At 37.5% G+C, this 25,928-nt stretch overlaps 2 protein-coding genes across 4 annotated transcripts in view; both read left to right on the top strand.

Moving 5' to 3' along the window:
• Nucleotides 1-1,492: 1,492 nt before the first annotated feature.
• Nucleotides 1,493-21,688, top strand: LOC112159759 (natural resistance-associated macrophage protein 2). Of its 2 annotated transcripts, XM_024294015.2 has the most exons (17): nt 1,501-1,635; nt 1,703-1,804; nt 6,221-6,310; nt 7,987-8,141; nt 8,218-8,340; nt 10,134-10,253; nt 12,077-12,183; nt 12,253-12,323; nt 13,878-13,945; nt 15,172-15,327; nt 15,395-15,553; nt 15,628-15,714; nt 16,834-16,953; nt 17,100-17,249; nt 18,464-18,537; nt 18,618-18,771; nt 20,983-21,688. In XM_024294015.2, exons 2-17 carry the CDS (start codon nt 1,783-1,785, stop codon nt 21,088-21,090), a joined length of 1,764 nt encoding a protein of 587 aa, XP_024149783.1. In that variant the 5' UTR covers nt 1,501-1,635; nt 1,703-1,782; the 3' UTR covers nt 21,091-21,688. The 2 variants fall into 2 exon arrangements, with proteins under 2 accessions (XP_036068792.1, XP_024149783.1); XM_036212899.1 differs by having other exon boundaries at nt 1,493-1,804.
• Nucleotides 21,689-24,819: 3,131 nt separating this feature from the next.
• ctdsp2 (CTD (carboxy-terminal domain, RNA polymerase II, polypeptide A) small phosphatase 2) overlaps nt 24,820-25,928 on the top strand; it is a 7,278-nt gene continuing 6,169 nt past the window's right edge. For both annotated transcript variants that reach the window (XM_024293389.1, XM_024293388.1), the window contains exon 1: nt 24,820-25,510. In XM_024293389.1, coding sequence (XP_024149157.1) covers nt 25,450-25,510 — 61 coding nt within the window. In that variant the 5' untranslated portion in view covers nt 24,820-25,449. The remainder of the gene's footprint in view (nt 25,511-25,928) is intronic.

Below are 25,928 nucleotides of genomic sequence, written 5' to 3'. Positions count from 1 at the left end.
CTTTAACTTTCAGGTAAAATATTGAGTAATCTGTGACATTTATATTTGATTAATTCATTTTGGAACCTAAAATACAGTAAAAAGGAAAATATTTTAAGAAAAGCAACAGAACTGAAGTAACTATTTTTTATTCTTATTTTCTAGAATGATTATATTATACTATATTGTATTTTATTATTATTTTATCATAATTTCTTATTTTGTTTTTATTGTTATTGTTTTTTTTTCTTATTTTTTCTGGTTATCTTCAGACATTATTGGAGAACAACTTCAATTAGTTAGATGTAACTAATTGAAGTTTACTTTTGATTGTTTTTAAGATTTTGTTCTTTTTTTAAGTAAACGTTAGTTGTCAACTTGAAGTCAATAAATATGTTCTAACTGGTCACTTCCTGACTTGATTAAGTCTATTTTTTGATCTAGTCTGAAGTTTGGAAAAGTCTGTAATAAATAGAAGTTTTTAGGAAATGTTGATCAGTAATTTTGTAATAATTACACAATTGCAGGTCTTACTGTAAACAATCATTCTTTTATTTCCCACCCTTAAAGGATTATAGAAAAGTTTTTCTCCTAAACAGTCATTTTGTCTGTGTAGCTGGAGTTCCTCTGGCGTCTAAACCTTGTTGTGGAGTGAATCTCGGTCTCCCTGATCCGCTCTTGACAGTCAGAGGATCCGTGTCACACTCAGGGGGCACGGTGGATCCGTGTCAGCTGATCATACAAACAGGTTTCTTTCAGTGGGAGATGTTTCCAGGAAGAGGATGATACTATTGTTAATGAAGAGACTCATGTGTGGCTCAGGGAGCATGACACAGCATGTACACACATCCACGGACCACCCAAAGAGTCCAGACCAACAAGAAGTTTAGGGATTATTTAAAATAAAATGACATTTTCAAAACTTAAATCCAGTAAATAACATAAAGCTGCAGAAATTTATGTCACAATTAACCAATTAATTTATTAATTTTTCTCTTGTGAAATTTGAACTGCAATAGAGTGGAATTATATTTGGGAGCTCTGTTAGAAACTGCCTGAATATGCAGCACCACACAAGGTAAAGTCCACAGACACATGAATGTTAGAGTTTGGAGTGAAACAGTTTCACCCTGAACACTGATCTGAACTCCACCTGACGCTTCAGGTTCAATTAGAGCAAAAAGCTGTAAACCAAAACTTCTCAGCTAACACTTAAATTAGCAAAATTGTTTTCATTTCCATGAAACAGACTTCTAAACTTTGCCAGAACAGTTAAAACTCTTACAGCAGTAAATCATATTAAACCCCATGGATTATGGTCACAAATTCCTGTGTGAATAAGCTAAGATTGTTGGTAAAACTGTAGATTTTGGGGTATAGGGAAAAAAAATTAAAGCTGAAAGTAGCCCTAAGGTTTGATTTGATCCAGGTTAATCTCGGAATTCCTGTTTGTGTTCTAATTTGAGATTTATTTTGAAAGGGTAAAACTGAAATCCCTCGCGGGAAATCCGTGCAGGAGTTTCCAGGTGAGTCAGTCTGTCCCGTCCTCAGGCTGGTCACGTGGTACAAACAAGGAAAAGAAAAAAAACAGAAGTTTTGGCAAAGTGCGCTCAGGTGCTCTGTTCTCGCGGAGTTTCGCCTTCCTCCACCTGTCAGGTGAGTTCACGCTTTCAGTCCGGGTGGCTGAACCTGCTGAACTTTCCTGCTCCAAACTGCATTGTAGAAGAAGGTGTGAAGGACACCGAGGAAGACGACAGCCACGTCCCCGGCATGTAGCTCCGCTCCGGCCGCTCCTCAGCCAGCATGCGCTCCTTCCTGCGCTCAGGTGAGCCCCCCGCGAGCCGGAGGTTCCCCGGGAAACGCAGATTAAACCTACGAGTGTGTCCCGTCAGTGAATACATGAAAACCGCGCGGCAAAACCAGATTTTAGCTTTACGTGCTTTTTTACGCGTCATTTTTACGCATTACTTTTTACGCATAATCAATATCTGATCAGGTAATCACCTTTTATCGGTAGGAATTGACTTTAAATGACATGAAGGAATGTGATACTCAATTAAAAACACGGATGCCTTTAATTAAAGTCATTTATTTTATTCTAAACCTTACATTTATCATTTTATTATATAATACGTGCATTCTGTTTGACATACAGTAACTACTTAGGCGGATTTAAACTTTTAAATAACCATTTTTGATTTAGGATTTGAAGAACTAGTAAAGTTTTAGTGCATATATTTATTTTTTTATATCACAGCCACATATAAAATGCTACAAACACAGGGAATCTGCAAATGAACCTAAAGTTTTATGTTTATTACATTGGTTTTGTTGTTTTTTTTATTGACAGGATTAACTATTTTCTCTGACAAGTGAATGATCACGACTACAGTTAAAGAGCAAAAACAAACAAAAAAAAACCTATTTTAGAGGCCGCCGAGTTGTTCCAAATGTAACTTTTAGGTCTACTTTATATCTCTAATTTAAATCAGAATGTTTCCTTATGGTCTTTATTTTGTCCATTCAAATAACTATCAATTAAAATATATAATAGGTCACTTTTTTATAAGTAAATCTATGGAAATAAATGCAATTTTGTAACATAATTTTTCCCAGGTTTTTGTGCTTAAATTCTATCTTTATTTTTAGATTCAATATTACAGTGACATAAGAAGTCTTGGTGAATCTGCTGCTCATGACTGCAGCACACTGTACATGTGAACCTAATAAAGTTGAATGTTTAAAACATTACAGCAGCTATAAAAGTTAACCTTCCAGTCTGACGTGTGTAACATTTGTGCTGACGGAGCGGAAGAACAAAATCTGCCGGTTTCTTTTCGTCAGACTAACTGCTGCCTCTGCAGAAGGTTGAGCCGAACCTTTAACCCGCCTGATCCAGACGCTTTCATTCTCAAAATAGGAGTTTAAAACTGCAGCTGAGCAAACAGATAAGCAGCTGAAGGCCTCTGGAGTTCGGCAGATTTTTACTGGTACAACAGGAAGTTGTGAATCTTGACACACGGGGTGTATATTTGTATAAACCTCTTTAGTAACTGAAGATAAACTTTATTTATATTGATTATATTTGCATTATTTTGTTTTATTGGATCAGGGCGACATTAGAGATGGCGTAGAATCACAAAGCAACAAGTTACTGGAACCTTATCATCATTAAAAGCGTAAATGTTCATCTAAAGGGGCGGGGCTTGTCCACACTAAAATGATGCAAACATACCTGTTTGCTTCAAAAATGTTCACATACTTATTTTTTTAATTAGAGTGGCGAGAATTGACTTTGCCTCCAGATTTAAGCACAACTTTTGTTTCCTTGACAGAAATCATGAAACGGTTTATGTTGATGAAAAATAGTATCTCTAAAAATCCTCCTAAATATCCATCTCTGAAGATTAAAACAGTCATTGTTCATAGAATAGAATAGAACTCAAAATCCAAATGGCAGCACAACAAATAAAACACAAGCCGTACAGTAGAATTAAAATAAAAGAAAATACAAATTTTAAGCTTAAAAACGTGCACATTGATGAGTTAATTTAGTTATGATTAACTCGTTAATATTTATTAACACAAATTAATCGCACCTCACAGAGCTTCGTTTTGCCCCAGCGGTAGTCATCCATTTTCATCTTATTCCATGGTTATTTACAAAATAAATAAATATTCAGTTGTTTTTTTTTAGTACTTTAATCTCGTTATTTTTTTGGTTGGATCACTTTTTCACAAAAAGTGGACCCATTTGATCCACGATCCGGCGTCAGTGAGGCAGCGGCAAATAAAAACGATATAAATACTGATATTCATGATGGGTTAAATAAAGAATAAGAAAGTAAAGCAGCCTGTGCAGTGATATAGAGCAACGAACAACTTTTTTTTTTTTTTTTTTTTTCTCAGGTCTGCAGGTTTGTTTCTTATGACTGTTTGTCAGCATCTTTGTTTTTTTCTTGGAGTGAAACTTCAGACATTAAAGTCTTAAAAGTTCTGCTCATCTTACTGTTAATATGTTTTCGTGTGATATCTGAGTTAACACTTGATAAATTTAAATATCACAGACGAATAACAATGGAGGAAAAATTTCTCTTTGGCCTCTTTTTGTTCGCATATTGTCATCAAATGTACCCAGTAAAACATTGTGTTTATTCACCACACAAAAGTGTGATTAATGTGATCATTTGACAACTTTAATTAAAAATAAATGTGCTAAATTTACAGTTTTGTGTGTAAATTTCATTTGTGATTATTAATAAGTGGTCAGTAAATTCTGTAACTAAAGAAAAATAAATCGCAATTAATTCTTTACCAGGCTTACGATTAATTAGTGATTTTTTTTAATCAATTCTATTAAAAACTTAAGAATTTAGAAGTCTTAAAAAGGCATCTAGACCTCCTGATGTTAGATAAAACAATAAATTGGGTCTTAAAATAGCTTTGAAAGTGTTAACTTGTATCTTAAGGGAATGATTCTGTGCCACCTGCACAGATATCCTGTAATTAGTTCATACGTGTGCAGAATGCAGAGAATCTTGTCTGAACACGACTAAACCTGCGTGTCTGAGTGTTAGACTGAGCATGTCATGTACAGCATCATCTGTCACTGTCATTCAAATTTAAATAAAGTTTGACTTTATATTTCCATACCATGAACTCGTAACCATGTGTTAGGACTGTAGTTTAGATGGATCAGTAATTTGACATCTAGCCTGTTTTTGGCTCTGTTCTAACCCCATACGTCCATCTCTTCAGGAATGAGGATCTTTTAACTGCCAGTCTCTAACAGGAATGCTCACACTCTTTCCACTTCCTGCTCTTGATATGAGCTGTGTGAAGACAGCAGGATCACATGTTCTTCCACTTCCTCTTTGAGCCGGGTCTAAAAGCAGAAGTAGCCAGATCAGTTCCTTCAGGGACCACTAGGGGGCTTTGACACCAGCGAGTCAGTCCCTGTTGAATCAAATGTAAATGAACCAGTGAGATTGTGTGATCCTGGAACAGAGAGTGACCTGTTCAGGCTGTAGCCCACCCAACCACAACAGTGGCTGGGATAGGCTCCAGCAACCATGTGAACCCAAAAGAGATCGAATGGGTTCAGAAAATGGAAGTTGAAGTTTGTTTTATTTTGAACTTAAAATAGAAATTTGTTCTCAAATCGATGTGAGGTCTTCTAAATGACTGATCCAGGACCTCCTTTCTGGACACGTTTCTCTAACTGACAAACATGTTAGTCCTGCTTGTATCATATTTTCAGAAATCCAGAGAATCAAACACTGATAATCATCCAACGTGGTGAGGAAAACTGGGCTCCAGCTGACCTCAAACAAACGATTCATCCTGACCTAATTTTCTTGTTTTGAGACGGACGTCCAATAAACCAGGAAGAAACAGAAATGTTCGATTATTTATAAAAAAATAAGGAGTTTGATGCAGACTAAAATATTTAACATTTTTTTGCGTGTGTTAATGGTTTTTTTACTCTCTCTTTTCTGATCGTAATACCTAAAAACATACAGAAGCTCAGTGCTGCCACCCAGTGGAAATAAAAACTCTGCATATCACGTTATAACGTGAACACTTTATTGTTCTAACAATATAACTTTCTTATAATTTCCATGTTTAAACAATATACGCTTAACAAAAAAAGTTTCATGTTCTTACAATAAAAAATATTCGAACAATAAAGTTTATTGAACAAACGTGAAAACTATATTGTTTGAACAATAAAGTTTATTGTTGGACGTAAAACGTGTATCGTTCAGAAACCATAAGCTTATCTGCCATATTAAGTTAAATCGTTGGAACAACAAACTTTACATGCTATAACATGATTTGCATTTTTTGGCAGGATCACAAACATTAACCCTTTTTATTTTCCCTCGTTTCTTTTGTGATATTGTTGTTGTAAATTTGTCTATGATGAAAAATATAATTTCTTTCCCTAAATGTTTAAGAAAATCTTGATAAAACAACAGTCCAAAGTTTATGATTAAGCAATCATTTTTTAACCAATAATTTAATTGAACTTTATTCATATAACGTGGAGAAATTTGTTTGTTATGGCACCACAGAAGGCAAAAAAAATAATAAACGTACAAGAAATGACGCGTACGTTTGACGAAAGTGTATTTTCTCAAGGCGTCTTTGTAAACTTTGTTGACAGGATGGAGGCTCTTTCTCAGGTTTACGTCTCGTTGTGGAAATAATAGCCGCATTATGACTTATTTGCTTCCAGTGAGAAACTTGGCTCCTGAGAACATCCACATCTCATCTCTTCCTCCTGGCGTTCCCACAGACCAGGAGCCGGAAGAAACCACGCAACAAGGTGAGCAGGTTTATTGGTAAACATTCATGTTTCACCTCATCGGAGTTTAATGAAGATTTCCCTTCATTTTCCTCAGTAATCCAGTAAATGTTCTTCTATCTTTAAGGTGTTCTGAGGATTTAAATCTCACAAGTGTTTATAATAAATCATGATGTTTGTTTATTACAGAAGGAAAACTACTTAACTACAAATAAGCTTTTAATTGACTCTAAACAAAATGAATTTTGGCTGAATTTTGTGTCTGTTTTGTCAAAACATTTTCACCTTCAACTAAATTAAAGGTTGTAACTATTTCCCATGGTTCTCAGTTGATACATTTTTTCAGTTAACAAAGGAAACTATTATTTACAGCTTTTAGGAAGAAGCAAACGAGGACAAATACTTACTGAATAAATACATCAAATGATGAAGTTAAAGTCGAAATATTACTGTCTTAAAATATCTGACAGAACAATGTCTTGTAGATTTAACTGATCCAGTTTAATAGTAAAGAACATTTTAAAATGCCAAAGTCATTTATAATGATAAAACAGACAATCTGAGCTCTGTAAAAAGACAGAAATTACATGTTTCACTTTGCACTCTAAGTCTGTGATTTTACAGAAATATTTTCTTAAAAAGCAAAAAAGTGGATATCCAAGCAAGTTTTTAGAATAACAAAAGGTGATTCTGGAATAAAAATACATAAATAAATAAAATCCTCTGAGCTTAAGTTGGATGGATGAGTTTGTACAAGAACATTTCCTTTCTGCAGATGATGAGCTGAGATTCATCTGGGCTTATTTGGATCCATTTCCTACGTGTTAAACAATCATTAAACAGTGTTTTTACTCAAATGTCTACTTTTTTCTGATTTTAAACATGTTCATTTAAGAGATTTCAATTCAAAAGTAATGTCAAAATCCAGTATAGAGAAACACTGTTTCTGTGATCATAAGACAAGTCTGTATGGAACCTTCAATCAGTTTTTTATAATCTATTATGTTTTTAATGACTTAATGGAGTTATTATCTCGTTTTCTCGTGATAACGAGATAAAAAAAATGGCAGGCTGTTTTAGGCTTCCGTAAAATTTTCTCAAAGCCATTGCAATTTGGCTGCTCCCTTCAGAAAATCATCTGCCCACCTCTATTCTTCTCCTCTACATTCCTCTGCTCACACCTCACATCCTCCTTGGTCTTCCTCTAGACCTCTTGCGTCAGCTGACCTTCACTCTTATCCTTTTCTCTGCCAAAGTCTCCACATTCAAAGTTCCTACAGTCTCCAAACGCACCGTCCTCCTCTCCTTCTTCCACCAGCAGTTCTTCTGTTTACACCTGGAGGCCAACATCACTGATGGTTTATGGACCAGCACTGATCGTGCCTCCTTGTGTTTGCATTAATAAAATAGAAGCCTGTGATGTGGGTTCATTTTAAAATGGAAAAATACATTATTTGTTTAAATTGTTTTAAAAGCAAGTTTTAAAATGATCTAAAATGAAAACAGCCTTAATGTGACCAGTAAAGACGTAAAAATGAATCCACATTTGTTCAGAACTAATTAAGCAATCAATTAATTAACCCTTAAACTTAAAAAAAATCATTTTCTGTCTATTTTTTTTTTGTTTCTGTTGAATAAATATGTTTGAACATTTCATTTGTGTTTTTGTGTTCCTGACATTTACAATGTTTCTGTAGATGAGATGGTCAAAACCAAAGAGAAGGATGTCGTCCGGACGACGCACACCCACAGAGTCTCCTCGCCGTCAGTCTTCCTCCAGAACAACGACAATGATCCTCCACCCGCCACTTACTTTGACCAGAAGATCCCTGTTCCTGAAGAGGACTCTGCGGTAATTTGAAAATGACGTTGTTGTGATAAAATGCTGATTCTCTCTGGTGTAGAGCTCGTCTTTCTTCCTCTTGTAGAGATTATTCAGCCTGCGGAAACTCTGGGCCTTCACTGGACCGGGTTTTCTGATGAGCATAGCTTACCTGGACCCAGGTAACATTGAGTCCGACCTGCAGTCGGGAGCCAAAGCTGGATTTAAGGTACACAATCTTGGTTACATCACAAATCATGCTTTGTTATTCAAAAAAACAAAATCAGTTTTGGAATATAGCCAAACCGAGTGAAGGTGTGGCATATTTTGGCGTTCCCCTCTCTATTAGAACAAATCTGCTGGATTATTCTAGTCTGAGCCCACTCAGTGATGAGGAAAGCTTCCTGTGGAAACTTCTGTTACTTATTGTCATTTGCAAAACCACATGTTGATGCAACGCACTTCTTAAAGCAAACTTTGGGAGCTGTCAGTTGAACTTTTTTGCCGACTATCCATTCACAGGAGGAAATCCAGGTTTAAACCCACATAGACTCTCCAGGTCAAAGTCAAACCAACACGAGATTCTCTGCAGTTATTCAAACTGCAGCAACACATCCCAGAATAAATTAGCTGAACAAGTTAAATCAAAGTAAAATGAGCCTTAATCCGGGCTGCATTGTCAGGCTTAAGCATTTCTTTACAAAGTTTTAAGTTTGCAATTTAAGTTTAACATCTTAACTTTAACTGAGTTTGTAAATGTCACTTTTCCTTCCAGCAAATGTTATTTGTTTTAGATACAACATTGTTAAATGTGAATGAAATACAGTAATAGACTGTTTAAGATAGTAAAAAAAAAAAGTAAAATATTTGTCAGTTTAGAAAAGAATCACACATTCTTAGTGGTTTGCTGCATCATAGGGGAACAAATGCAAACGGTGAAGTGTGAAGGTGTTTAACCCCAGAGGAGTATCGCCGCATGATTTTCACCTGAGCAAAAGTATTCTCATGACTTTCAATAAGTTACATTTTTCCGAGTGTCATGGGTCCCTGGCTAAAGTCTCACATGTCCCAGGAATAGGCGAACCAAAGAGGAAGTCTCTCGTATTTTTTTTCCTCATTTTTCAGTATTTTCCTATTTTTAGGATTTTCCTATGCATTTATTTTCCATTTTGTTATGTAAACCAGTTAAAAATAAAAAATAACTACTCCGATTTATCATATGTTGTCATCATTTTAACTATTTTTAATGAGAAATACTTTTTATTGGGTATTTTATTACCGGATAAAAATTACCCAGCAAAAGTGATGGTGTAACTTTTTATAGGAAAAGTGTTCTTAGGTTAAAGTTATAAACTACATGTGGTTCTCATCTGTAAAAAAAAAAAAAAAAAAAACATGTTTTATTTTAAAATAAAATGACCATAATATTTGATTTCTTTTATATGCTAAGGGAAATCAAGGTTAATAAAATATATGTTTTTAGTTAGATGAGCTTGAAGTCTCTCTCCGATCGTCTTTGAATCTATATTAAAATCATTCTTAGTTCTCTTTTAATTAGGAATTTGCAGTTTTTCGCCAAAAACTGTTGTTTTTAAGAACCTAGTTTCTGCAGGAGTTCATTAAAAATTTACCTCTGAATTGTGACGAGAACGTGGAGCAACCTCGCCCCCTTTCCCGTCACCCATAACTGAGATCTGTTTACACTCTCTCCCTCTAGCTTACAGCCCCTCACAACCCTTACTTAACATTATTGTGGCAACAAAAATGTTTAACAATATCAGAGCTATCCAGCCGTGCAGTCTTGAGCCAGACGTCAGGAAAACGAAGACGTTCATGGATCTATTTGATTGGGAAACATCAGAATGTAGCGGAGCTTGTGGCCCCCAGTGTATTTTTCATATCACAAATGTAATCTTCTTCAAACTGAATGTTTTCGTCTGATTCACGACTATTAAAAACACCAACAGCTCTTGATTGTGTGAGCTCCTCTATTCATGCTAGATCTTGTTCTCCTCCTACCAGCTCCTGTGGCTGCTGCTGTGCGCCACCATCATCGGCCTGCTCCTGCAGAGGTTGGCGGCGCGGCTGGGCGTGGTCACCGGGATGCACCTTGCTGAGGTCTGCCACCGACAGTACCGCACCGTAAGTGTCCCCCTGGTCCCGTTGAACTGTTCGAGGCTTGTCGTTTCATTTGGGTTGTTTTTGAAAGGTTTAATGTGCATCTGCAGGAGGAGAACTCGGGATTTGATTGGTTCAAGTTTTTTTATTTAGCAATTTCACAATTTAAAACAATGAGATTTGACTAAGTAAATCAGCTAAATATAAGGTTAGCTTGAATAAATATCCTTAAATATAAATTTTTTTAAATCCTGTTTGAAAAGTATTTCTATTTTCTTGAGATTTTTGCTGGGCAGATGCTTGTTGTTGTTAGTTTCATGAAGCATGAATAGAAAAAATGATGCTGAAACTTTATCAAAAAATCTTGTAAAGAATGAAAAAAAATCTGCACAAAAAGAAACTTCAACAGCCAAACAACAAAATCTCATCAGCAGAGGATTTAAAAATAGAGGAGCAGTTGAGAAGGTGTTTGTTTTGCTTCCACCTCATGCTTCTTCTGCTGTTCTTGTTCTTTCTCCGAGAGAAGTGAGACATTTAATCTTCCACCAAAGGAACAATGGTCTCTCTGACCGGAACATTTCATGCGTCACAAGAAGCTCGAGTGCAGAAATCTCACGTCAGCTTCACTGTTATTGAATCGGAGCTTTGGAGTCTTCTCTGTTTTGAACAACTGGACATGAAGGTGACACAACGTCAATGCTTCCTGCTCAGATCTAGTTTCAGTGCTAGCTGGTGTTAAGTCTCCATGCTTGATCTTTTTTTGTTTTGTTTTGGTTGAAGTTTTTACAATCTGAGCTCTAACATTTAGAATGAACGAAAACGTGCTTTGTTACTTTAACAAATAACTGTGAATGGACTGACGTGCAGTTCAAACTTTGACCTATTTTTTTTCTGCTCTGTTTTATCCTGTACGGTGGCCCTGAAGTACAAAACACTCAATGCAAAAATAGAACAAATGATAAATAATGGTGATATCTTTGGGCAGACCATATTTCTTTAAGCATATTATTTATGTTTAACAATTCAGCTTTCTACTCTACTGAAACATATAGTATTAACTTTTGGCAAACTAATATATTCATAAGAAAAACTGGTCAGAAAAAATCCTCTTTTTAAGTTATTTTAAAGAAACGTATCTTAAATTATATCGAACCTCCATAGAAAAATTATGCAGTAGGAAATTAACAAAAATAATTACACTATTAAAAACTTTTTGAGTTTTTAGTTCTAAATGATTGACCCCTTTTTTATTTTATTTTTTTATTTATTTTGTTTTATTTTCTTGATTGTCTCATTGTTTTATACTATGTAGATTACATTATTTTTCTTCTATTTACTACAATGTGTCAAATATTGTACTTTATATTGTACTAACATTGTGTTCAAATACAAAAAATCTTTAAGCTTTAGGCCACACCCACTGCAAAATTTAGTAATTGTTCATTTAACTCTTTACCAAAGTTTGGGTTTAAAAAAAACATCTGCTTTCTGTCTTCTTTAAAACTCAATCATCTTTATTTTTTTCATTTCATTTTGATTCCTGGAAATAACTTTTCTTTTAAACTTTTTTACGTTTTGATTTTTAAAATATAATATTATTTTTATTTGTTTTGCCTTTGTAATTATGATCTTTAATATGTTTTTAAGTTGAGTGATTTGTTGATGTGATTTGGACTTCAGGGCCACCGTAGGCTTGAGACCAGATTGTCAAATGTTGTTTTACACTAGTGAAATAACAAATAAGATCCTTGAATGAAAAGTTACACTCTAAGTTTAGACTAAAACACACACAGAAATAGAAATATTTTCAGATAAACGTAGTTTAATGTTTTCATCCTGTTGTTAAGGTTCCCCGAATCCTCCTGTGGTTGATGGTGGAGCTGGCGATCATCGGTTCGGACATGCAGGAGGTCATCGGCTGCGCCATCGCTTTCAACCTCCTCTCTGCCGGCAGGTGCAGTAAAAAGAGACGGTTTGGGTTGAAATGTCTGCGTTGGTGCTGATCTGGACTGTTCACCAACAGGATCCCCCTGTGGGCCGGAGTCCTCATCACCGTCCTCGACACCTTCGTCTTCCTTTTCCTGGATAAGTATGGTAGGTTCAGGTTAAATATCGTCATACACGCTCACATTGGATTATTAATAAATGACTGCAAAAAATAAATAAGTAAATAAAAGAGTGAACTGCTAAAGAGAAACTGAGTCTAAACTAATATGCTAAAACAAATCTGTTGAGAAATGAGGGTTTAATTCTTAAAATAAAGGTCCAAACTCAAGTCAACCATAGATATCAGTGGACTACAATCAATAAAATCAACTAAAGATGATTTTTTTCTGGTGTTTAACTCTTTACAAACCTAAAATTTGAAACTGTTAGGTGTGAATATGACCATTATGACCGTTCCAGTGCCCCACCTTCACCCAGCAGTAGCTGGGATAGGCTCCAGCAACCCTGTGACCCCGAAAGGGTTCGGAAAAAGGATGAATACTTATTTATTCATAACAGCTGGCCTCCAGAGTCAGGAGCCATATTTAATCACTTCTGCACAAATGTTGCTCCTCTCTGGGGATCACTGTTATAATTTAGCATAACCCACTTCCACACTATAATAGATGCAGCCGGAATATGAAGATGTGTTTATGTAAAAGTACCATGCGTTGTGACCTCTTTCATTTGACTAAAGGATTTAATAAAATGTTTTCAGACTGGACATATTTGATTTGCTTAAAGTGAACCAGAGTTTGTTTCTCTCAATAATCCAGAACACATTTTTACACCGTCTCAGGCCCATCTTTTGAGGAGGTCTCGGTTAGTGTTCAGTCGGACTGAACTTCGGTTCACTCTGAGGTTCCTCAGTCTGAATAGACTCTGTTCTCACAGTGGAACAACTGGACCAAAACAGCCACCGTAGCTGGTCAAGAAAGCAACCAATAAGAGAAACGTTGAACTCAAAGAAATTACTTAATAAAACACCTTTAACGTGATACTCAATGATTCTCACACCATTTTCCCGATGATCTAAACTCTTAGCCGTCGTCTCAATAACCGCCGTGCAGCACGCCAAAGTAGCAATAAAAAGTATTGAACCTAACATTGATAAAGACGTTAAATTAGTCAGTGATATATAAAGTTTGAACTATCCCGACACTGAAGGAAAAACTTAGGACTTCCATTATTCTTTCTCTCGTTGCTTTGCCCCGCCCTTGTAATTCCTGGCCAATGACTGATGAGATGTTTAGTCACATGGTTTTGATTAAAGGCTTTGATTGGATACAGGAATATTAGGTCAAACAAAAGGTTCAGAACTCGATCCAAACCAAATTAAGTGGGCTCACTCACAGATTTTTTCAATCTGAAGACACAAATAACACTTTTTCTGTGCTTTAAAAAATGCAATTCAAACAATTTAAGAGACTAACTCTTTGGTTCCATTTAGTTTTTTATTTGTTTGACATTTGTGTTCAACTTCACGTGATTATCAGGTGGAAATCATGAAGCAGCTGCACATGAGAACCATTAATGTTGGCTTTTTTGAAAATAAAATGTTTTTATCAAAAGTTTTTTAAGAGAAAGTTTTATGTTTTATCAGCTTGTGAATCTGGTGATTTAGACCTCTCACTAAATGTTTGTCTCCGTCTTCATCTGCAGGTCTGAGGCATCTGGAAGCCTTCTTCGGTTTGCTCATCACCATCATGGCTATCACCTTTGGGTGTGAGGTAAAAACACTCAAACACTTTAGTTTATTCAACACAAAACCTTTTAACCTTTAAATGGGTGAAATGACACGAGGAATGAAGCTTAATGAGGGAAAACTACTCATTTTAATTGTCTTGTGTCTTTGAAATAAAGCGTTTTTGGATTTATGCCTTTTCTTTAAATAAGGAGAAACAGAAGTCATTGTACAGGTGAAGTTTTGTCAACAGCTCTTGAAATTAGAATGACTCATTCCTTCAGCTGAGCTCAAGAAGATGATTAACAGTCTGACGTGATAAAAATGTCAGAGCAGAGTAACAGAGATACAGAGATCCTAATGAAGTTAAATACAAAATAAAAATCTTTTCATAGAGTTTTTAAAAGAACAACCAAAACATAAGCGTATATAATTATGTGTACGTTTTATGTGGCTTGTCAATCGATCAGGCATGGAACATCAAAGTATAAATAATCAATAAATCTATTTAGTCAGTTCTGTGCACAGAAATTAAGTGACAAATGTCAAAAATGTGTTTTCTGACTTTAGATTTTTGCTGGTTGTGACCTGAAAGGGAGGAATCATCATCATGATGAAGATGCAGAAAAGCTCAGTCTGTGATGTTACATAGAACCACGAACACAAGAATAGACAGATTTGAAAAAGTTTTTTTTAGAACAATCAAAACAAAAAATGAAAACAATAGAGATATACATCTACACACAGATGTATCAAATTAAGGACAATTAATCATTAAATTTATTGGAAAATACATATACATACGCACACATCCACATAATTAAATTATTACTCTTACTCATAAATAGAGTCCATTAAGTCTATTAAGAGACTATTAAATATTAAGTTTGACTAACTTAGATATTGATTGTGATTATTTTTGTGGGAGGAGCTTTTTTCCTGTTTTATTTGATCTGATATTAGTATCTACACAGTCTCACTCACCACTTTTGGTTCTGAGGACATGATCTGTCCTGGACAGTTCTGTGTGAACTGACATCAGTAAAGAGGATGGATGATGCTCATTCACAGTGATTTGAATGCATTAATACTCAGTACTGCAATTTTGAACTTAATAATCTGAATATTTTCCTGTATTATAATAAAAATGCCAAAAACATCATTTTCATTGGAGTGGGTCTTTAAAGTCACATGTATTTTGTGGAGTTTGAGGATCAGATGTGCTTCTGCTTGTTATCTTGCGTTTAAAACACTCTGGTCCTGATGTTGCAGTACGTCATAGTGGCTCCAGACCAAGGACAGCTGCTGAAAGGGATGTTTTTGCCCTACTGCGAGGGCTGCGGACCCGTCCAGCTAACCCAGGCCGTCGGCGTCATCGGTGCCGTCATCATGCCTCACAACATTTACCTCCACTCTGCTCTCGTGAAGGTGAGACGCTCACGAAAATCCTCTGTGATGAGCCTCACGGGGCTCATCTAAGTGTCTAAATTGTCAGTCCAGAGAGGTGGACCGTTCCAGCAAGAAGGAAGTGAAGGAGGCCAACAAATACTTCTTCATCGAGTCGGCCATCGCGCTGTTCGTGTCGTTCCTCGTCAACGTGTTCGTGGTGGCTGTCTTTGCTGAGGCCTTTTATCAGCGCACAAACATGGAAGTGGTGAGTGCTCCTCTTCAGCCAATCACCTTTTACCAGCATGCCTTGCTGCAGGTCTCTTACTTCTCCGATTTTAGTTCACTGTCTGCAATGAGTCGGGGACCCCCCATCTAGACCTGTTTCCACTGGACAACAACACCCTGGAGGTGGACATCTACAAAGGGGTACGTTCTTCTTTAACATCCTCAAATCTCAGTGCAGCTTTAACCCCGGAGTTGGAAAACTTGAAAAGTAGATTGTGAAAACGGGACCAGGGATCGGACAAGCAGGGGCGGAGTTAGCAGTTTGATTGGCCCCGGGGAACCAATGAAATGGGGCCCTCTGCAGGGGTTGTGATGATCATTTTAAAAAATGCTTTTAGGATAAAACGTAACGTAACGTAACTCTAAATGTTTTAAGAAACATCTAAAAACTGAAAACATATTTGAATCTAAATGTATTTCTATATATTTTTACTTGGAAAAATACTTTAATTTATTGAATGTGGTCATTTGTTACCCGCTCACTGTCTAGTAGGACCAAATGAGGGTCCTCTGTCTTTTTTAATAAAAAAAACAAGAAATATTCTTAAATTTGTCATTTTCTGCCCCTCCCTGTACCTTTTCTCTTCTTTTCTGTCCCTTTTCTCACTCTTAGCTTACTTTATCGTCTGTTTGAGGTCCTTTGATTTGGTTCATTGCACTTCTGGAAGTATCTCTTTTTGCTTTTTCTTCTTTTTCCTCTCTCGGCTTGGATAATGTGCTTCATTTTACCGCTTTAAAAAAGAATTCTTCGATTCATCATTAGATCTCCCTGCTCGCTAACTTGCTGTTGACTGGAATGTTCCATTGCTGCAGAGGGATGGGGGAGGACGAAACGCTTTCACGTGAACAGCCTTATGCCATTTCATTGATTTTTGGCTGATAATAACTAAGAAATGGATGTAAAAATATTTTTAACGATTGTATTAAGTGTTCAGCTCAGGGCTCCCAGGCAATTAAAGTTTTTGCTGCATTAGTTTGTGCGCATTTTGCAGCCAAAGTAAAGGACATAAAGTTGCTATAGAGGAGCATTCAACATTTTTTAAATATTATAAATGTTCAAACGATAAAAACCTGCCAAAGAATGTAAATAGAGAGAACAAATCCGATAAAGAAACGACTGAGCAACCAGACGAACGTGGATTTCAGCAGTTAGAATGCAGATGGAACAAAAACCTAAATGTGATGGAGCTGTAGAATAAAAGACGATTGGTTATGAGGTCTTTATGTCTTTGCTTTAATGTGTCTCGTGTGTCTGGTCAGGGGGTGGTTCTGGGTTGCTTCTTTGGCCCGGCAGCGCTCTACATCTGGGCTGTGGGGATCCTTGCAGCGGGTCAGAGCTCCACCATGACCGGGACGTACTCGGGTCAATTCGTCATGGAGGTCAGTGAAGGAGGACAGTGCAAATTTTTCTGCAAATTTACTTTGATGTTTTTTTAATAACCTTTTAAGCTTTTGTGTGTTCCACTTTTGTTGCGTAAATCTTGTCAAACGTTGACGTAAATCTCTTAAATCGGTTGAATTCTTAGGGCTTTCTGAACCTGCGCTGGTCCCGTTTTGCCCGGGTCTTGCTGACCCGATCCATCGCCATCATTCCCACCCTGCTGGTGGCCATCTTCCAGGACGTGCACCACCTGACCGGCATGAACGACTTCCTGAACGTGCTGCAGAGCATGCAGGTCTGATTTGATTAAAATTTCAGTTTAAAATAATAAAATGACAACATAAAGAGGGAAAAGAAAACTCAAAAGAAGGTGTTTTATTGAACAAAACTTGCTTAGTTTTGCACAGAATTCATATTCTGTCAATATATGATTATATATGATTATATATGACATTATGCATAAATACAAAATAAACTTGTTACAAGGAAGGCAAAAACTAACATAGTAAAAAAAGCCTAATATAAAGAAATTATTTGTAGACAGTAACGTTTTTTGGCTTATTGTCTCCTAAAGATCTAATATTGTAACTTATTAAACATGTACTAAATGTTTGGATTTACTGATTCAATAGTTTCAGGGGAAATCCATATTTTTGTGTTTAAACTGTAATACTTAACACAATTGTGTGCTTTTTACTGAAATCAATGCAACTCTTCATTTTTATCAACAATTCCAAAAGCTGAATAAATCGTAAATTTAAATCATTACACTAAGAAGTGTATTATTTTCACAACATCATTAAAAACAGTTCTGAAAAGAGATTTTTATTAAACTAAAGTCACAACATGGAGGAAATTATAAAACAAAATCTAACTTTTTCTCTTAAAATGCCGATTAATACATGAAAACTCAACAGCAAAAATATGGTTTTCAATCTGTCGATTAATGTTAAGACATTATGAAATAAATTAATTTGAATATGATTATTTATTATATTTTGAAATTTTCAAGAAGCATTTTTGCTGTTCTACGGGCTTCTTAAAGTCACTTGAAATCCATAAAAGTGTTAAAGATGATCAAAAGATTTAAAAAAGTATCAGATTAACAAATTAATTAAAATCATATTCTAACTCCAAACTCTACATTGGTGCATAAATGTAATATATATATATATATATTTAATCAAACTTAATCTCATTTATATTGTTTAATAAAAGCACTTGTAATCAGATTAAGAAATAATTAATATTTTTGAAATGTGTCTAAATTTTACATGGAAGTGTTTACATATATTTTTTTTTAAAATGTCCCCATTTGACAATATGATCTAGCTTTTAACTAAATTTTGCTTTTACAGTCCTGCTTTGGTTTCTTAAAACCATAATTCTTAAAATAGAAAAGAATAAATAATTTTCAGCAATAATTGTATGGCTCAGTTTGGCTGCAGCGCCTCCCGGTGGACAGATAAAAGAATAGAAATAAATGTAAAAGTTGTTCTTGTCTTCCAGCTGCCCTTCGCTCTCATCCCCATCCTCACTTTCACCAGTCTGCCGTCTCTCATGAGTGAATTTGCAAACGGATTGTAAGTCAGTCGGATCAAATCTCCTGTTTTCCTCTTTTTATGCCTCTTAAGCTTTTATTTATGTCCTGGTGTTTCTGCAGGGTGTTTAAAATCGGAGGGGGTGTGGTGATCCTGATTGTGTGCGTCATCAACATGTACTTCGTGGTGGTCTATGTGACGGCGTTGAACAGCGTGTGGCTGTACGTTCTGGCAGCGTTCCTCTCCTTAGCATACCTGACGTTTGTGGGATACCTGGTAAGTTCTCCACCACCTCGCCAGTGAAAAAAGAGCTGGATTTTCTAGATTTTGCCAGATTATATCCTCAATACTTTGCGTAATCATTTTCTATAGACTTTGGTTTAATGAAAGCTGTGGTAGAGAGGAATTAGAAACTGGAACTTTACAACCGGATCATTCAGGGAACAAACGCTCCTCCAGGATGTTGCTGCTTGTTCTTATGGGGAATTTAAATATTTATCTATAGATTAAAAGTACATGGGAACAGGTGACCAAATAATTATTTTCCACTATAATACAAATAAATTCTTTAAAAATCAGACGATGTTATTTATTTTGTTCTCATTTTATCTCTTGTTGTTCAGGTATACCTATGATGAAAATTACAGGCTTCTCTCATCTTATTAGGTAGAAGAACTCCCACAATTGTTGGCTGACAAAAAACTTTTTTTGCCCAACTGTATGTGACCCAGTTAGAAGAACAAAACCAGCTGGTTTTCTGGGGTTTTATTGAACGAAACTGATTGTGAGACTATAACTGTACGTGTGTGTACAGGTTTGCCAAGCAATTCCAGTCTAACAGAAGGAGGTGAAACTAAATATTCATTATGAAAACATGGCCACAAATTGCTTCAGGCTTTAGTTTCAGACTGAAACATCTCAGCAAACTCCATTCCGTTGAGTAAGGACTGATGAAGAATTAACAGAGCAAAAACGCTCTTCTCCAACCAGAGCAGGGTTTGCTGGTTAGGATTAGATTATTTTAATCGTCGACTAATCACCGATTATTTTTTCCGATTAGTCGACTAATCGGGTCATGGGCATTTACAGGATGTAAAGCACACATCTTAACCATCATTAGCTTTAACTAAAAACTAGATATTTAAATGGATCTTTAAATGATCTAGGGCTGCCACAGCCCTAGATCAGAGCTTTCAGCGACTCTCTGAGGTCCTCACAAACTAAGAGGGGCTCCACACAGAGTGGAAACCAAAACCAGTGTGAAATATCTGCTAGTCCGTCTTAAACTGTGAGAACTGCATGTCCGCTGCAGCCACATGAATGAGAGCAGCTTGAAGGACTCAGTTTCCCTTTAGAAACCTGAGACACAGCGAAGGTCTTTAAAGCAGTTATGCTATAGAGTTTGGAAGCACCATTTCAAATATCTGTGGTATGTTGCTACATATTTTCGCGATTGCTTTTAAAAGAACAACACGTACAGTTTTAGCTTTTTCCAACACGTGTTTGCCACTTCTTCCTTTAACTTCAGCTTTAGTTTGTGCCATCAGGGCCGATTGTGTCTCAAAAGAAACCAGAAAAACACATAAAAAAACACACACATACAGGATTATGGACCAGCAAAATAAAATAATAATAATAAATAAAAACAGAAAACATGTAGATGCAGCTGAAGGAATATAAAGAGGTTTTTAAAACTGCCTCTTTAAAAATGAAAATTCTGTTTTAGCTGAAGACGGAGGACATATATGAAAAAAATCAAACTCAAAATTCAATTTCTGAGTAATTCTTTATTTAAATAATTGGGAATCCGGAGTAGCACGGAAACAGATGGGTGATGGGAAGTGGGGGTGGGCTTGCTCTATGCTAACATTCCTCACATCAGAGGTGAATTTCTGATGAACTCCTGCCTCTCTGCCCAAACTATGTCCTGAAAATGACTTTTTAAAAATAAAATTATAATTAGAATACATAATCCTAATTAGAAAACAAGTGGGAACGCTTTGAAAATAGATTTAAAGATGCGGTAACCTAAAACAGTAGAGTTCTGGGTTGGGGGGAATTATGGTGCATTTCCATTAAGACCAACTCAGCACATTTTGACTGTCCTAAGGCGTTTCCACTGGGTGGTTTACACCCAGGCTTCAATTCGTTCTAGCTCCTCGCTTGGGCTTCCACCCATGTCTAGTCAAAGTGGCTGTGATTTACAAACACGATAGTAGGATCCAGGCTCCGCCTCCTTGTGGTAATTAGCTGGAGACGGCATGTGTGTTTGCTTACACTTAAGTGTAATAAAAAAATGAACAAGGCGGAGCTGAATGATTGAAGTCGAACAGCTTATAGAGATGCAGCTTTAATGTCTTAATGATTTTATTCTGCTTCACAGCCAGAATCTTGCAGCTTATTTTCCAATTTTTATGTTTTTCACTTACTTCATCACCTCTACAGGATGTGTATCTTTGGGTCCTGATTCTTGCTTTTGTGCTGCAGGTCTGGCTATGTCTGATCGCTCTGGGAATCTCCTGCCTGGACCCCAGCACCAGAACCCCGAACGACACCACCATCTTGATCGAGCAGCAGCCGGAGTTTGACACCTGAGTCCCGCGCTCTTCAGGAGGCAGCACCGCTTTCTGGTCGGTGCGTGGACGCTGACCTCTGCAGTCCACGTGAGAAGGTGTACGCGGGCCGATAACGACGCTCTCTGTGCAGGAGCGTCTCTGTAGCAAAATACCATAGATGAAGGAAGTAATGCGCCTACTGCCAAGTATGGTTTCAGCTTGAACCACTTTGAGTTCACAGAAGTATTTTTGAACCTATGAGCAGCTGAACGGCGTCTTCACGTTAGAGTCAATGCTCCGTTTAATTCGTCATTACTCCAAAGAAATTTAAAACTTTTGTTCCATGATTTCAGGCAGTTTTTCATTAAGACACACCAGTTTAGGATTATAAAAGTTGTATTTCTAGAAGAAGAAAAAATGTCAGTTTCTGTGGAGAACTGACTACATCTCCGAAATAAGAAAAATCTTGAGCTTGAGGACCATTTTTAGCAGTTTTTTAAAACCGTTATTTTGTATTATTGTTACTATTGCTGCAGCCTATGCAGTTATTTTTCATTTGCAATGTAAAAAAAATGCATATAAATAAAATAATTACAACTGCACAAAAATATGTTTTGAAGGAAACTTGAACTTTTCAGAATTTTTTTTAAGAATCTGAATCAAGAGTCAAATAAAAATGCAGCTGACATTTGTACTTGAATTAAAAGAAAAACATTTTCTGACGTAATATTTAAAATGGATGAAAAACTGTTAAATTATATTAAATTATATTAAAAGGAAATGTGAAACAAGAAGACAGTTCAGTTTTTTTTTAATGGTTGATTTTATGATATGATCATAAAAGGAGGCACATTTTAGGATTAATATAAAGGAAAATAAATAAAAAAAATAGTAGAATCTTGAAATTGAGTCACACTTGTAGGGAAATTATTGGAATTGACTTTCCAACCCTTTGCAATGTTTACTTTGACCACCAGGAGGCAGTGCAGGCCCCCGGATGCATTCTTCCGATAAAGTAAACATCTCCACAGCTTACAGCAGAACAGATTAAAGATGTGCTGTTTGTCATTCTGCGTGTGTCTGTGTTGTCAGAGCAGCAGCTCCGCCGCCGCCGCTGCGTTCGGCTGAAGCAGCCGGGCCTTCATCTGGGCGCCGTTGCACATGTGCGGTGCTGCTGGGTCGCTTGTGTAAGATGGATTCTCAAATTTCAGCATAGAAGACTCCATATGGGCCGCAGGGAGGCAGATGGACAGGTTTTTCTGTACATTGTGGCGAGCAGCATTACCCCCCCCCCCTCCTCTGTTCCCTGTCATGGAGGCTGAGTTATGTAAGAGGGGAGAGTCTTCCCACCGCCCATCTCTGTTTTTGTTTTTCTCAATGAGCCAATGCCTCCCTGCTTAGGCCTCACAGCCTGTCCAGTAGGCCCCTTTCCTGGAAATATAGCCGAGCGGAGGCCACTCAGGGGCAGGCCCGCGAGGCGGGAGAGGAAGGGGAGGCGAGGAGGGGGCTCTTCCAGCAAATCACATGGTTGCAGAGCGTACAGTCCCGGCCCTACATGAGGCTCAGATGCTGCATGTCACCAGCAGGATTGGGTGCAGTTGATGCATGGCAGAGAGCGGGAGGCTGTAATTAGATGCTGTGGGCTCCCAGGTGTTAGATGTTCAAGTTGAACCTTGCCGCTTGGCTGGTGTTTGAATAAGATTTTGGAACATCTTGATGTCAACAATGAGCAGTTAATTGAAAAAGATCATCCGTTTTGGAGCTTTAAAAACAAGTTTCCGTCTGAGCATCTTTGCACTGTAGTTATTTTGTAATTTAATGAGTTTGTTATCAGTGAGCTGCTGATTTACTTATGCAAATCTGTGATATGAAGAAATGACACCAAGCATGTATTACACACTTCTTGATGTTTTAATAACTTGCAATTAATTTGTAAATTATTCAACAATTTCACTAAATAAATAAAATAAATGTAGTTTAAATGGTTTTTTTTTCATGTTTCTCTTTATTTTCCATCCTTTTGACTGATGAATTTGATGCTCTCCACATCTGCGGCGCCCTGAACGCTCGGACAGGGCCTCTTTTCACGGCGGCTGACCCCTGCGCTCCTTTGTGTGCGCCCGTCAGGAATGCAGAAGCGGCCGTGACAGACGCCCAGATGCAAATAATGGATCTAAAGTTTGGTAAACGGCAGCATCAGCTTTAGGACCACGCCACGTTTTCCAGCTGTGCGGTCCGGGCTCATTTTTGTGCGTATTTTTACACGCGTCTGTCAGTGCTGCCTGAAAATGTCCAACACCAGGAATGCAAACAGCAGGGCCGTTCTTGTTTACGTCTTGCGCTGCGGCCAGCGTTGGCACCGGCTGAGCTCGTGCTGTCGTGGGCCCACACGTGCTCAGGGTTTCAAATGTGCATCCATTCCTATATTAGCAACAGTGCAGCGCTCTTGCTTCATCTCAGCAGTGTTCTGGGTTTACAGCTCGTCTTGTATTGCAAATGATTTATTGGAGATGTCTGTCTAAATGTAGTCGTCTCTTTTGTTGCTTAATGAGGGTTGCATTAAGGAGATCACTTTGATTTATTCATTCAGCTTTTATAGGATGAGAACGCAAAGCCTCTCGTCAATAACTAACATCTGTTGTGTTCTCATTTGCATGAACACAGAAAATTACATTTAGATGCCAAATGCTTGAATTTCACTGAAGTTTAGTCAAACTGATTTAAAAAAGGTGTTTTTCTAAATCCTAATAATTTTGTATGTGTACTTTTTCTGATGTTTACTCTCATTTTAAACTCTATAACTACAGTCTTGAATGTTGCACAAATGTTTACTGAACTCTGTTTTGCAACATAATCTCCACCTCAAGCCTGTATACTTTTGCTTTTTTTTCCCCTCCAAACAAGGCACGGTTTTGTCATGTCAATAAAAAGAAAGCAGGATGAGAGAGAAAACGAAAGAAGCTCGGGTCATCGGTTTCATTCTGCCCTCCGTTACCTCCATACATGTACTTCTTGGAAATTTACCCACCCAACAAAACTCTTCCCATGTGGGGGACGTTCAGAGGAGGCAGTGAGGGTGCAGCGGGAACGCTCCTCCACTGACTGTATCACTATTCACTGAACTCGCATGTACATTTACATTGCCTAAATTCGGATTGTAAGTAATATATTGAACATTTTCCCACTAAAACCTGTTAGAAGCAAATGTTTACATGTTATTCCAGTGTGTAAATAGTTATGGAATTTACTTTTAATCCAAATCAAACTTCAAAAATAAAATGCTTTATAGTTATGAGTTTTGTGTTCAGTGTGCTTTTTCAAAGACTTAATAAATCTGGTAATTATTAAAAGTATTTTTGTGGTAATTATACTGCAGAAATCATGAAGGTTGTGAGGGATTTTTATTTTTGAAATATTTTTTAAAATGCAAATTAATAATAAAATGGCATTTATTAATTGAATAGGTTAGTTATGAGGTAAAAAGATAATTTAAGTAACTTTTTTTAAAGGTAGAGTACCAATAAATACATAAATCCTAGTAAATATTTGCTAAACTGTTTTGGTTTTACTAACAAAATGTGACATAATAAAATAATGATAAAGAATCGTCTTTAAATGTGTTCATCCGGGTACTTGAAGGATATGTTCGTACGTTTTCGCGAATATTTGCGCGCTGGAATGTGTTCGCTGCGGCGTGTGCAGGATGGGGAGGAATGCATTGGCCACGCCCCTTCAGTTCATGTCACCCAATCAGAAAGCAGTGCCAGTTTCAAGGCGCCCGCAGAGTCCCAGCCGCAGAAAAACAAAACCCCGTATATGAATAAAAGTCACATTTTGCCGCTATATACCGCCTGCAATTTGATTTTCTATGCTGGACAACACGATTCCGGACAATATTTGAGGGTTTTCGACGCTCTTTGTGGCCTTTCAGACGATGTTGTTTATCTGTAGTAAGGGGGGGCTTGAAACTCCCTCTTTCCCTTGCCCCATTTCCTCGGTTGTTTTCCTTCTCTCGCCTGGATTCTCCATGTTGTTGCTGCAAAAGTGAGGACTTCGCCGCGACGGGAGAGGGGGGCTGCTCGGCGATATCACCGCTAATAGTAGCGTCCACACCCGGAAAAACGGAGCCTACGCCGTGTCGGGTCGCCTCCAGAAACATTTCCAAGTGCCTTACCCCCTCCCCGGGCAGGAGGCTACCGACGGAAGAAGCAGAAGCGGTGGGAGAAGAAAGAAAACCAGGAACTAGATAAATCCTGCCGTCCCCGAGGATTGTGACTGAGGCGTTTGACAAGTTACCTCGGTGAATACAAAAGTCTACTTGTCAATAAATCCCAATGAGGGATGCCCATCAGTTCTCGGGGACAGGATTTGAGGATTTTGAGGGCTCCGTGATTGTCAGATGGAAAGTTCTGTTATCACCCAAGTGCAGAAAGAAGACGTTCAAGTGTCACCGAAAGCAGGTAAGCCTGACCGGGCTAGTTCGGATACGCCTGTTCGGTGGCACTATTTTCCGCGCATGAATCCGTGTTTGTCGGTCCCGTTTGTTTGACAGTTGCGGACGCGGCGGCTTTGCGAGGCGCAGTTCCTCGGTGTTTCCAGCTCATCTGTCATCGGTTTTAGGGGGTTTTGACCCAAGCGCTTTGTGGTTTATGGCGAATCACATCAGGAAAATCTCCGCTCGGTTGTTTTCCCTCCGAAATCAGCTGCGTTTTCGGCGCAGGCGCTCACTCAAACGACGGCGGAACTGCGCTCTTTTTTTTAATCTGCTTTAGTAGAAGTTCGGTCTCCATTGCAGCGTTTCTGGAGCTTATCTATTGTGTTTTCTGTGTAAATCTGCGTGAGTTTCCAGCGTGTTTTCGCTTCTGTCAACGCAGGAAG

The sequence above is a fragment of the Oryzias melastigma genome, linkage group LG7, assembly GCF_002922805.2.
Source record: "Oryzias melastigma strain HK-1 linkage group LG7, ASM292280v2, whole genome shotgun sequence".
Classification (NCBI taxonomy): domain Eukaryota; kingdom Metazoa; phylum Chordata; class Actinopteri; order Beloniformes; family Adrianichthyidae; genus Oryzias; species Oryzias melastigma.
This window is presented reverse-complemented; position numbering and strand designations above follow the sequence as displayed.

Coding starts and splice junctions, on each gene's coding strand:
- LOC112159759 (XM_036212899.1), top strand. CDS start 1,783: ATGCGCTCCTTCCTGCGCTCAG. Junction 1,805..6,220: donor GCGCTCCTTCCTGCGCTCAG/GTGAGCCCCCCG, acceptor ATTTGCTTCCAG/TGAGAAACTTGGCTCCTGAG. Junction 17,250..18,463: donor ACGTGCTGCAGAGCATGCAG/GTCTGATTTGAT, acceptor CTTGTCTTCCAG/CTGCCCTTCGCTCTCATCCC.